This window comes from Ornithodoros turicata, chromosome 5 (genome assembly GCF_037126465.1).
Source record: "Ornithodoros turicata isolate Travis chromosome 5, ASM3712646v1, whole genome shotgun sequence".
In the NCBI taxonomy this organism is placed as follows: domain Eukaryota; kingdom Metazoa; phylum Arthropoda; class Arachnida; order Ixodida; family Argasidae; genus Ornithodoros; species Ornithodoros turicata.
This window is the reverse complement of record NC_088205.1, coordinates 8646036-8659174: the sequence shown is the minus strand read 5'-3', so window position 1 is coordinate 8659174 and position 13139 is coordinate 8646036. Positions and strand designations below refer to the sequence as shown.

General features: G+C 47.4%; 1 protein-coding gene and 1 long non-coding RNA gene across 2 annotated transcripts in view; one reads left to right on the top strand and one right to left on the bottom strand.

The window, feature by feature from the left end:
• The window catches only part of LOC135393956 (uncharacterized), a 167037-nt gene that overhangs the window by 10995 nt on the left and 142903 nt on the right, over nucleotides 1–13139 (top strand). The window lies entirely within an intron of this gene.
• The window catches only part of LOC135393954 (para-nitrobenzyl esterase-like), a 157280-nt gene that overhangs the window by 10119 nt on the left and 134022 nt on the right, over nucleotides 1–13139 (bottom strand). Inside the window, exons 5-7 of the mRNA XM_064624333.1 lie at nucleotides 11037–11367; nucleotides 7077–7148; nucleotides 222–395 (exon numbers count right to left, since the gene is read on the bottom strand). Of these exons, the coding sequence (XP_064480403.1) occupies nucleotides 222–395; nucleotides 7077–7148; nucleotides 11037–11367 (577 nt within the window). The remainder of the gene's footprint in view (nucleotides 1–221; nucleotides 396–7076; nucleotides 7149–11036; nucleotides 11368–13139) is intronic.

Sequence of the window (13139 nt, the reverse complement as noted above, 5' to 3'; positions counted from 1 at the left end):
AACCCCAACAACACCGAATATTCTATGGATGTACGAATAACGTCCTAATGAATTCGTACGTCCGATGGATATCCTCAGAATATCCGTCGGACGTACGAATCCTTTAGGAGCTTATTCGTACATCCAGAGGATATTCGGTATTGTTGGCGAAGGTACATGATAGGATTTTCAAGAAGTTTCATCTCAGGTTTTTCGCTGCGCGGTACACTGAATGGTCATACCGGCACTGGAAGTATTGACGTTTGAGGTAGAGTTGTACAACTGTAGCGCCATCTGTGTAACCCCGGAGCCGAAGGAGTTGAGGCTCGTCGTGACGTATTTCTTGTACTGGCCCCACGTCCAATGGCGAATGTCGTCTGGTCCTGGTAAAACGTCCACCGCTTGAGCCCCAGAACCTAAAGAGATGGCACAAATATGGAACAAGTACAGCCTTATCTGTGTTGTGACCGGTTGGGTTGAAACCGTCCCTGAACCAATTTTGGCGGTCTTTTGTAACTGTCTTGATGGGAGGTTGCTTTCCCCTCTCGGTCTTTGTTTCCTTCTGTCTTCTTTTTCTCTCTCTCTTTTCTACTCCTTCCCCTTCCCACTTCATCATTTTTCGCTATGTTTTTCTTTTGTGTCAATTGTATGCGGACACCCGTAGTGTCTTGAAGTGAACACGTGCCATGGAGTCGCTGGTCTCCATGTATGTTTTTCTTTCTTAAAATCAATCAATTGATTAATCAGTCAAGTACAAAGCGAATGATTGAAAGCACTCCTACGTTTCCGTGAAAAAACTCATCTCATCGACATCACTTTCTGGTCCCTCGTTTGTGACAAGTGTTCGCACTGGTTCGGGACGTTTCCCCCCCCCCCTCGCAACTACTGGGTTTCCTTCCTCTTTTTTTTTTTCAACTAGCCGTGACTACATGGTCTGGGGTAGCCAGTCCGACTTTGTCATGAACTTATACGTTCCCAATTTTTTCTTCCGCTATCACATCACGTTATAAGTACGAAACGCCTAGCACATGTTTAGTATAGAGGAATAGTGTTGTGTATGTGATCAAACGTCCCGCGGTCACTACCGCAGCGAGCGCGCGTGTTGCGTTCAAGATTCACGAGAATGACTTTCGGAACCTAACTAAAGGTCAGTTGGTTGTTGGTTGGACTCCCGCTGGACCCCTGGTCACTTCAATTGGCGACGAGGATAGGATCCGAACCCACTCGGGCAAATGCGGGCTTCATGACCGTACTCGTGACTCGTCCAACATCACAGACGGATCCCATACGGGTTCCGAAACGTCGCTACTTTTTGAATTATTTCTAACTGTTGCGCGGCCTGTGTAGTTTTCCTATATAGTGTCACCCGTTAGACGTAGCACTGCACCCTGGCGTGCTTCCTGCTGGTCCACCGTGTTCGGCCACCGTGCATCGTGTCCCAACCTCACTTAATGCCTCACAGCGAGTTCCTTGATGAGCCTCTGCTCGGCAAAGTTCCCTTTGACACAGCCCAGCAACTTTGACTCGGCGCGGGTGAATAACTGGCCGCTAATCAATTAGGGAGACGGCGCGAAACATGGCTTTAGGGTCGCCTTCCCTTAATTAAAATAATTCCCTCGCCGGCCAGCCGGAACGCGTCAAGCATCGAGTTTTACTGTACTTACTGCGAGTTTGGAATTCGTCGCTCACAGAACCCTATATGCACTTTCCTCGTCTACTCTATGCGAAAGCATGTAGAATGTATGAGGAAATCCCGCAAGTTCAACCTGCTGTTCACTTTGAGCGAGAGCATATTGAGTACACAGCGCGGTGGTATGCGAGTTTGTCCTCCGTCTGAATCTGTCATTCGGTGAATTACCAGCCACGCCGCCTGCTTGCCTTGGTTAAGTATACAGAGCGTTTCACGTAGCTCGAGATTTAGTTCACTCAGTTTAGCTTAAGCAGCCAAACCTCGATAAACCTCGATAAACAAACCTCGAAAAATAAAAGAAAAGATAGGTTTGGTTAGGTTGCATTAGATTTAAGTCAAAAGTGGGAGTAGTCTCGCCCTCTCCCTTTCTGTCAAACTTTTTTCGTTTGGAACACAATGGTACATGGAAGACTTAGAAGGAAGGGAAAGCACTAATACAAATCGCTTATTTTTCGAGGTAGATGTTGCATACTCCTCCGGGAAGTAAATTTTTTTTGAAAAATATGGAGAAATTGAGTTCGGCGGCATCCGACCAATTCTGCAACTAAAAAAACAGAAACAAATAAAATATAAAAAAAATTGAACCGAACAGAATAGAAACCGCGTTATAACACACGCACCCACTAAAACGTAGTCTCGGTGCCGCCGGTGTTGCATTTCAACCGGCAGCCAGCACGCCCAAACAAATAGACGCGGCCGTGCCGGATAAATATAAGACCCGGATGGTAACCCCACGATGGCGTCACGCGAGCTCGCTTGACTCCTGCGTCGAAAAACTTCCTATTACAACGAATCGTGCGACGAACCTTCCACTCTTCCTTCGGGCGCTGCTTCCAGGATTGGTCGGTTTTATGCACGACCTGCTTTACTCGGCAGTATTCCTGGCAGCGACAATAGATTAGTTCTACTAGGAGCAAGTTCACTCAAAACTGACACGTTAAGCATCTACATTGCGAAAGAGCGAAACAGGTGACAGCATTGGAGCACGAAACGCGTCGGCGTATGCGTTCGCTATGCTGTCAACAACCAAAGCAAACGGTATTGGAAAGGAGATTTTCAACGTCTGGTTTAGAAAAGCGCGACACGTTTATCTACTGAGGGAAATTTACCTGCTGTCATTTAATGCCGATGTATAGGAGCGCGTGATTCTAACTCTTTTGTTCTGAGTGTTTACCGAACACACGCTCTCTCTCTCTCTCTCTCTCTCTACGCGACGCGTCAGGTGATGCTCATGTTGACAATGGACTACAGAGATGATGAAACTCCCTCGGTTGAGGGAACTGAAGTTCGCAAGATTGAGGGATCAATCTGGAACGGCTGTAGGATATAGGAAACATTTTGGGGGCGTATTTATGCTTGAATATGTCGTACTGTTCAAGTCACATAAAACAACTTGTTAGACGTGCTGGTCAGTACCTACGGTGGTAGCGCTAACTACTACTAGTACCGAACTAACTAATACTCGTGTTCAGCTTAAGAAGGAAAGGAAATCTAGTCCGTTAACTACGTACGCCGTTCGAGATGGGGAAACGCAATACACACTAAAAACTGGTGGTGGTGCTGGTGAGAGGGCTGGTCGTTGTCGGCCTCACAGAGGTCGGCAACGTCACGACTGACGCCCTGGGGGAATGTGCGTCCTGGGCTGGCTTCTAAAAGAACTGTGCCAACATATGTCTGAAAGAGTCCGAGGAAAATCCAGGAAAAACCCCAGACAGCAAAGCCGGCACTGGGATTCGAACCCGGGTACCTCCCAGTCTCGACGTGACATGGCCAGCACCGAGCCACGAGCCACAGAGCCACGCGAGCTGGACCTGCAACGTGCAAGGAACTTGAACCTCACGTGCAGTTGTTGTGGTACCTTATCTGTGCGCGATCTAATGAGACCGTTCTACATGCACGAGGGGAAATAGATTAGCTGAGGGACTGCGCGAAAGGCTGGCCTACTTTCATAGCGTATACTTGCTACGCTATGTGCATAAACATGCGCGGCCTATACAGGAATGCGAGAGAGTGGAGATCTAACTTATACACCTGCCGGCCATGAATATATGCGTCATATTTGGTTCTTCAGTAACACGATAACAAAAATAGGCATTGCCGCTGAAGGCAGGCGTGATAGGCGGCACTGTGTGCATTGGCGCAGTTAATTCGGCTTTCATATGCTGTGCCGATATTTCGGGAGATTGTGTGAAAGAACGGCGGCTTTATCAATAATTTATGAACACGTGGCTGCGCTATTGCAACAGCTTACGCAGCAATGCTCCAGCTCTACAAGTCCCTATTCCGATTACCGATGCCCTCGCTTTTCAGAGACACTCGCTGGAGGCTGCGGAGAGATGTTTCTCCACACTAAACTCGCGCGTATTGCCTTTTAGCAGAACACCTACGGATCAGGTTCAGTGATCTTTGTTATGATTACTTACGAGGTGAATTTCACAGAAGTAGTAACAGTAGTAATATGGAGTCAAAATGGAATCTTAGTGCCTACAATCCCCCTTTTTTTTCCAATCATCATCATCAATATTAGTGCACTCTAAGGAAAATTGGGGAGAAAATTTGGGAGCAAGTACAGCTTATAGTACCAAGGCTGCAGTCACTGCAGTCCATAGACACCGAGATTTGCTCCCCAGCACTGCAAATAATCCCCAAACTAGTGCAATTAGTCCGCTGAATGGACTAAGCTTACTGCCTTTTTTTTTCTTCTTGGAGTGTAGATCGCAAGCATACGAAAACGATACATTGAACAGTGCTGTCAAACCAACGGGCAGCATTACGGTCCCAGACAGCACACGACATCGGGCCAATGTCGGTAGCAAGTTGGGCATGTCGGCCCAACATATCTCCGACACTGCCCCAAATTATGGCCGACATAAGACACAAGTTGTCAATGTCGGCTCGATGTTGACGGAAAAACGCGACATGCAGCCGACAATGCCAACTTGCGACCGATATCACGTTGAAGTTGTCAATGTCAGCTTGATGTTGACCGAAACCATCGACATGCAGGATGCAGCCGACAATGTCAACTTCCGACCGACATACAGCAGAAGTTGTCAATGTCGGCTTGATGTTGACCGAAACCATCGACATGCAGGATGCAGCCGACAATGTCAACTTCCGACCGACATACAGCAGAAGTTGTCAATGTCAGCTTGATGTTGACCGAAACCATCGACATGCAGGATGCAGCCGACAATGTCAACTTCCGACCGACATACAGCAGAAGTTGTCAATGTCAGCTTGATGTTGACCGAAACCATCGACATGCAGGATGCAGCCGACAATGTCAACTTCCGACCGACATACAGCAGAAGTTGTCAATGTCGGCTTGATGTTGACCGACACCAGCGACATGACGCTGACAATGCCAACTTGCGACCGACATCCCACAGAGGTTGGCAATGTTGGCTCGATGTTGACCGAAGCCAGCGACAGGAGGCTGACAGTGGCTTTCGATGGACCTACTGGGTTTCTCAGGCCGAAAACAGTAGGAAACACATTCGTTACGGTGATGTTGAGTTAATATTCTACGTAATTCCTCGCTTGACGCTTGTTTGTGTGCGTGACCGAATTAAACTGAGTGACGTCACCTCCGCGATTTTGATTCCGAGGCGAGCAGGGCTCTCGAATTTGCGAAAGCCCTTAAAACGTGAAATATACGTATAGTATGCGTTTTCGCTTCGAAAGGAATGCCGGTGTATACCAGTCCCTTTCTAAAGCTTCTTGCGCTTCGTGGTCCCTGGAGCTTTTGCACTTTTTTCTTGCTTTTTCTAACGCCGCGCTAATTGCCCGCCATGGGAAATACGAGAAACAATGGAAAGCATCACAAAATAAAAAAGAGTACGAAACAATGCCAGAAGTAAAACGTTTCCTCTCGAATAAGCAGCTTAACGTTGTTTTTTTTTTTTTAGTTAATTGCCAACACACGAATAAAAATACAAAAGCATGTTGGCGCAACATCGGTCTCAGATCGGTAGCATATCGAAGTGACATCGGGCCAATATCGCCTCACGCGACATCGGCTCAACTCTGGGCGGTGTTGCAAAGTGTACGTTGGGCCGATGTCGGCCCGACATCGGGGGTGCTGCTTGGGATATCATCCACTTCAAAGGAGCAGCGGTATTGGTCTATCGTATTTTCGGAAACATTAGGGAGTTTTAAGAGAACGTAGTACACAAGTTTCCCGATAACGTTTTCGAAAACATAAGCTAATCGCTTGATTCCATTGGAGCGGCTGACAACACGTTGCCGATATCCGATTGACTGACAGGGATACAGAGTCGGAATCGGAGGGCGCTTACGATCCTAAAACTCCCGAATAGGGAGTTCCTAATAGGGAGCTTTAGTAGGTCACAACAGTATTCACGATAACAGTTCCGAAAACACGATAAGTCAATATCGCGCTACTTCTTTCAATTCACTGACATCACATTCCTGACATTGGATATGACCGCTTTCTTTATCGTACCTTTTTTCGTGGGTGAGAACACGAATCGTTGAGCGCACTTAATTAAACGCGAATGGCGTTTGATCCTTTTATCTTATACCCCTGTCACACGGGCAGACTTCAATGATCATTGAAACCAATCGTCATTGAAAATGCGTGTAGCGCCACCTTGCGTGTAACGTGCCAACCTGTCGGGGAACATTGAATCCAATACTCTTTGGGAAGTTGACACGTCACACGCTTGGTGTCACTACACGCATTTTCAATGGTCATTGGTTTCAATGATCATTGAAGACTGCCCGTGTGACAGGGGTATTAGAGCCCTACGTCAATTATTTTTTCCTTTATTTCTGAGTATTTTCGGCACTGTGCAAATTTGTCATGCAAATAAAAAGTACTCTCTCTCTCTCTCTCTCTCTCTCTCTCTCTCTCACTAGAGCTCCCTATTATCGTGAACATCCGGATTACTAAAACTCTCCATAGATAACGTCATGCCGACTAGCCCAGTATGTTGGTCCGTTGATATACCGCTTCACAGCTTCCCGAACATTTCGATACATACAAAACATTTTCGGATGCCACCCGCCATCGTGGAAGATTCGTTATGTAAGTTAAAGGAGAGGTGAAAACGAGAAACCACCACACGTGCAAGGCTCGCTTTCCACGCCGAGAGTGGGAGGTGACACGGGTTCGAATCCTGTCACCGGCTGTGTTGTCTGAGGGTTTCCCTGGGGTTTCCGAAGACTTTCGAGATGAATGTCGGCACAGTTCCCCCTGAAGTCGGCCCAGGACGCATACTAACCCCCCTGTCCCCCACTCCTTCCTGCTGTCCTCTCTCCATCTGTCCACGTCTGTACGCCGCTCATAGCCACAGTTGCTTCGCGGCGCTAACACAGAATTAAAAAAAAAACACGTTCATGGCGAACTTCCAAGAAATCGGCAAGGTGATACTTCGCTTACCGATAAGAACAGGAATATCCACGCTGTGACTTTTGAGGAGCATCTCCAGCGGTGGGTTCGTTAGAAGAGTGCCTGTAACGGAATTTATTTACAATATTAACAACATGAAGGAAGGCCTCGAGGAGTAACTCTGTTTCACTAGTGCTCTCATGCGAGTGGTTTCTGCAGTTCTATGGTACAGACGATGACAACAACACGTAATGTGATAATGATCACGGAAAACAGTATTTCACAAGGACTCATCCAGCACTCATCCACAAGGACTCAAGGACTCATCCAGCACCGCTAAAATTAAGAACAAATGGACGAGAGCCGCGATGCCAGCTTTGCTGCTCTACAGGATTGGCTCTCTCGCCTTTCAGAAAGTCAACAACCCCGACTACGACGTGAGCGACATTGTCATCACCATCGTGGCAGCAACGCGTAGAAGCAACGAGCGCCACGCAAGCCAAGCATCGAGTTCATCGAGCATCGTGGACGAGTAACCATCTTCCGTAAACTCTTAGTTCGACCCTTTGCCACCCAAAACGCCCTACCAAACCTCTGTCTTGCCTTTCTTCAACTCGCCCGCTGATTCGTTCGTTCATCTGAACATCTTGTCTGGCTAAGCGGGTGGTTTATCGGGACCATCGCTTTTACCATCACCGGCCATCAGCGACCAACGAGGCCACGCCTGTTTATGGGAGTAGTCGAATGGACCATTTCTGACAACGCGTATGCGCATGCCCAGCCCTTGAGTCCGCCATTTTTGAGCGGAAAACATCGCCATGAACCCACCTGCGGGCGACTGTCATGTTCATTGTGGGGAGATAATCGGTTTCAAGGTTACTCGTACGTTTGAGGTCTGGTAATGAGTACAATGTGCTTTCACTCTTTCCGCATTCTTCTTCCAATCTTCTCTTGCTACTTTCAAACACAACGTAAGTGCCAGTTCGTAAAGCGTCACCATTATTGGAGGGAAAGACACGACGTTCGACATTCCGCCGCCAGGGGCGACGCGAATATGGAAAAGGTCCATTCGTCGAGTTTTGAATTCAATCTCTCTCGTTTAATTTTGTTCGCCAACAATCAACATTTTCCCTCCTACATCGCATTTCGTAATTTCCCGTCTGACCTTGGCCAAACAACAACAACGTTATTTGGTGATAATGAATGGGGAGTTTCATCCAGATAAAATGGTTAAAAAGCAAGCGAGCTGGTGGTCTGTTTTCGTCTTTTTCCCAGTCTCGGGTTTTCGTCATGGAGTTTCATCGGCAGGGGCGATACTCTACCCCATTGCTGGTGGTGAGGTGGGGAATGAAATAATTGATGAGCCCCTTCACAATAAGGATGGAAGCCCTATAGGACTTCGATTCTTATTGTGGTATCCTCATTATGGTGTCCAAAAAGGTGAAGGGAGCTTTGAGGGCAGAGCGTTGGTGGGCTGGATTCGGCCAGGGACCAAGCAGTTTCGGCCAGGGACCAAGCAGAGGGAGAGGAGGCGAGAGTCCAGCTGATTAAGAATCCCGGAGAGTGCGGTTCGGGAAGGTTGGTAGAGTGGACATTCCCTGGACATTCTTTACAACGCTATCGTTGTGGTGTACATCGTACTCGGTCGCGTCCTTCGTCCGGTTGAGTTGAGTTTTAGTCATGTTGGAGACAAACGTGAGCGAAACATAAAAAGCTGTTTGTCTCTACTGCGTGGCGCTCCGACTGCGCTCCAATCGGCTTCTATAGCGTTTTCCTACCGCTGGTGGATGGAGCCAGTGCTGCATTGAACAACAGGGTGAACTCGCGTGTGGATGCTGGAGCATTGGCCGCCGTAAGGAACTCTTGCGGTTTAAGAAACGTGATACGAAACATTTACATACTGACGGACCAGCAGGTCAATCAACCATTAGGGACCTTGTGCTTCGCGTTGAAGAGGACACACAATGATAAGGAGAGCTTTAAGGAAGAAAGGCAGGACTGCAATCTTCGCCCAATCGAAGATAATTACGACCTCTCTTGCATATATTTTTCTCAGCTTTCGAAAGGAATGTAATACAATCATCGGTACTCGCTCCCCGTGCAGTTAATCACGAAAGTCGCAGAGGGAACAGGAATCTTATTACTTTTCCCTCGCACTCCTATTTAAATTTATCACCCAATGCATTCGATCTCTGCAGTATTTTGCGTCCTCTTTACTTTTGGATGTCACCGCCTGGTTGAGGAAAAAACAGAAAAAACTCCTCAAGATTTTTTTTCTTCTTCGCGCCGTTTCTATCTGGCCTGTCGGTTTAATGGTACGTGAATTGCGAGCAAGGAACAAAAAAGAGAGAGAGAGAAAAGTAACTTCTTGTACAAATGACAACGCAGAATTAATTCTTGGAGGATGTTCGGGGAATCGTCCAGAGAAAAAAGGAAAGGGATAAAAAAGTTTGGCCAGGATAATTCCTGGAAAGTTCACCGAAGTCTCAGCTGCTCAAAAAGTAACGAATAAAAAAGAAAGAAAGAAAGAAACATATCGACGGTAAATGGTGCTGACTTAAAATGAGAGATCCCCGTAGCCGACGCAGTGGCTCCAACTTAAATCTCGATTTGCGCAGCATCCTGCTGATGTTAGCATTTTCCAACCCAGAAGGTCTTACCCTCTGCCCTCCTCAACGTGATCATTCTGCAAGTGTTCAGACACGGGCTCGAAGAGCAAAAGCTCAATTAAGAGTGCTTTCATCTCAAGCTGCTTTTTTTTCTCTCTCTCTCCTGCTGATAACATACACAAGCGATTTGACGCTCCATTAGATTTAATTGTCCTTTCCTCCCCTGGGAGGAAGAGGACGCTTCCCAGTTTCATCGCTGGGACGAGGGAATGTCGAGAGGGCGGGAAAGGGAGAGAGAGAGAGAGAGGCGGAAGCTTTTGTTTGCCCCTTGTTTTGGTCGAAGTTTCGATGTGTACGTATCTGCCAGCTTGGTTATTGCGTTAGGGAATAATTTTCTGCTCGGCGTTCTCAGGAGTGTGTTTGACTTTGGAAGGACCTCACTTGTTTGTTCGTGTGCTTGGATTTCCTGATGTTTGCGGTTGTGGAAACTATGGAAGGTTGTTCGACGATAAAGAATGCGTTAATTATGTGTCGTGCGAGCGGTTCTCACTTGCCCTGACTGGCCCTGACTGGTTGCAGTTGTCTTTTCTTATTTGTTTCTTGACCTTTGTGCGTGAACTATGATCGTAATTGAAAGAGAATGAACAGCAAGCTTCTTTTCTCATTGTTTTATATCGTGCGTTCATCAGTGGCTTAATAGAGCCAACCACCACGTGAGATGGTCACGTGATGCCTATAAAGCATGTCTATAAAGCCTATAAACGTTATCCTGTAAAGCTATTTTGTTTAAACGCGTTTGGTGCAATGTCCAAAGATGCAGCCAATTCTAAGATCGATAAGCACCCCCAGTGAACTACACTTGTGATGTGGGGTTGCGATGAACTTTCCTTCCTTTTTAAAAACCTTGTGCCTTAGTAAACGTCTTTAGTTGTAAGCAGTTGTCCTGTGGAGTTCTCCCATGTTTTCGTCTCTTGTGCTGCTTTTATGATGCACCCCCAGTGCCAATTCTACGAGTACGTACATGACCTGGTACAATAATAAACGAGACAGCGTAAACGAAAGTAGTGACGGTACCGTGACGGTCGCAGCCATGTAACTGTTGCTGAATGCGAGAGGAGCGCGTAAATTTTCTCATTTCCTCACTCTAAAACGTTTTCTTTCGACACGGAGGGACAATTCAAAGTTAGTCAAAGTTAGAAGGTCTGACAGCTACTGAACGCTTCCTAACAGGTCTGGTATTTAAATGCGAAGTCTTGGCCACAGGTCTACGACGACCAACAGTGCACGTTCATGTTACGTTACTTATCACGTTCGTATTAACAACAAATCGGTCTTAACGTCTGGAAGGTCAAGGAACTGAGCTGTCGATCCTTGTACACTGAATGAGCGATTGGGTACTTACCATCAACGACCATGAACTGTTCAGGAAAGATGCCCTGAATAGGGAGATCGTTCTGGTCACGGATCCTGAAGGAAGGATCGTCCTTTCCCAGGTGAGCCTTGAGAACGTCGTGCGGTGTCATGGCTCTCAGGCAGGCGGCCACTTTACAGCCCGTGCGTTGCTGGAAGAAAGCGCCGTTGTGTTTCGACGCCAACGCAAAGGTTCGGTTCAGAAAGAACGTTGGTCCTAAGAGCCACGCAGAACGGAACGGGGACTTGGTCTTGTTGTGCCTTGAGGTGGCTAGAAGGGCAAGTGTCATTGTGGCTCCGGAGTCAGCTCCAAATACTGTGACCTGAGGAATGATAGAGACAAAGGAGGAAGGCCCTTGACTGCATTCACTCTGAGAACCAAAATGAGCCGGACTATAGATGCGTTGCCACAACCATTAGCTCCTTACAAGACTAAACGACCGTATTCTTAAACGACCCTCGACTCAGCACCGCTTCAACCCCAGTGAGTGGAGGAAATGAGCTCACTTCCGCATGAGGACCCACTGAACTTCGAGGAGACACTGGCGCCACAGTGCAGTATTGCGAGCACGAAGGATTTCAGCCGGATTTCGAAGGAAAGTCAGCTTTTGAAAAACTGCCTCGAGGGGCAGCTCATGTGGAAGGTTGAGTCGAGGATCGTTTGAGAATATGGTCCTAAGTGCACGGAAATTCATGCGAAGCCTACGGACCATTTGCAGAGCAAGGGAGCAAATTTCATGGGCAGGGGACTAAGATGGGGAGCAAGTGGCACTATAGTAATTGCTCCCCAATTTACTCCTCTTCGCTTCTATCATGGTTGTTAAAGCTTACATTGATCCTTGACGAAAAGTTGTAACCTCCGCCCGCCCCCCCACTTACGGGGAACAGACAAAAAGGACGACACGTTTGTTATCAACTTGCATTGATAACGCGCGGAATTGTAATTTGGTTCCATTATGTTACAGTGAACTCTATGAGACGATAACAATAGTATATGGCAAAGTGGCTACTGCGATAGGTTCTACATTACTGCGAAGTTTGTACAAATATAAGCCAGCTGTTCGAAGCTCCGATGGTGATGAAAAATGATGGAAATAAGTGGTGATCGAGGGGAACCAGTCAGTGCGTAGTGAATGGGGCAAAGCAAGTAGAGTTGTAAGATTATATATAGGTCATGTTATAGGCAAAGCAATAATTTAACAACAAGAGATGAAGGGATAAAGCATGCCATGCTTGAAACACCGATTGAAGTCGTTTCCTGAATAACGCGTGTTCACGGCACTCCCTTACTACTCTACGTGTTTGCTGCTGAAACGTCTCCATGCTATAGTGACTGGACAGCTGTTTGGTCCTTCGTAGGTCTCTTCAGCAGTGCGCAGGCAGGCAACGTTTGAGCGGGTGGCGTCAGAAGGTCACGTAGCACGTGATATACTCCCGTCAGGGTGAGAGACTCACCCCTGGAAGCCCAGTGCAAGCCCAGTAGCCCAGTAGTCATGCCTCGCTTATCCGGAGTTCAGATATCCGGAAAACTCGTTACCCGGACTACACTACCGGGAACGAACCTGCTACCATTGGATTTTTTCTCTGTCGTCCGGAATTCGATATCCTTATCTGGACAGCAAGTACGGGACCACTCTTCCAGGACCTAGGTCATTGTGATTCGCTTATCCGAAAAAAAAAAAAAAAGTGTCAACGTCCTCTGTCCCTGGCATGTGCTGTGTTCGCATTATTCCGGAAAAGGGTCACATCTTGCCGAGGCATTCTGTAATGTTTGACTCCCCTTTCCTCAGAGGTCACTCCCTTTTGGTGTGTGCGGGCACACCGTAGATATGGTACACGATAAGCGGAAGAGGTGCCCTGCATCCACCGGGTCCAAGAAATTCACATGTGAACGTCATTGTCCAGGCCGTCGGAAAGCATCGCCTTTCTTTTGGCCTATGCCAAAGACATTTGCAAAAAGACGAAAACATGTGCGCGGGGCCAACTTTCTGCGACGTTACGCTTCTTTGAACAGTAGGGTGATGCAGCGGGTGCGGCGGCTGTGACCAAAGTTGGTGTGTCTATACTAATTTCAAGCAGCTCACTTCGCATGAAT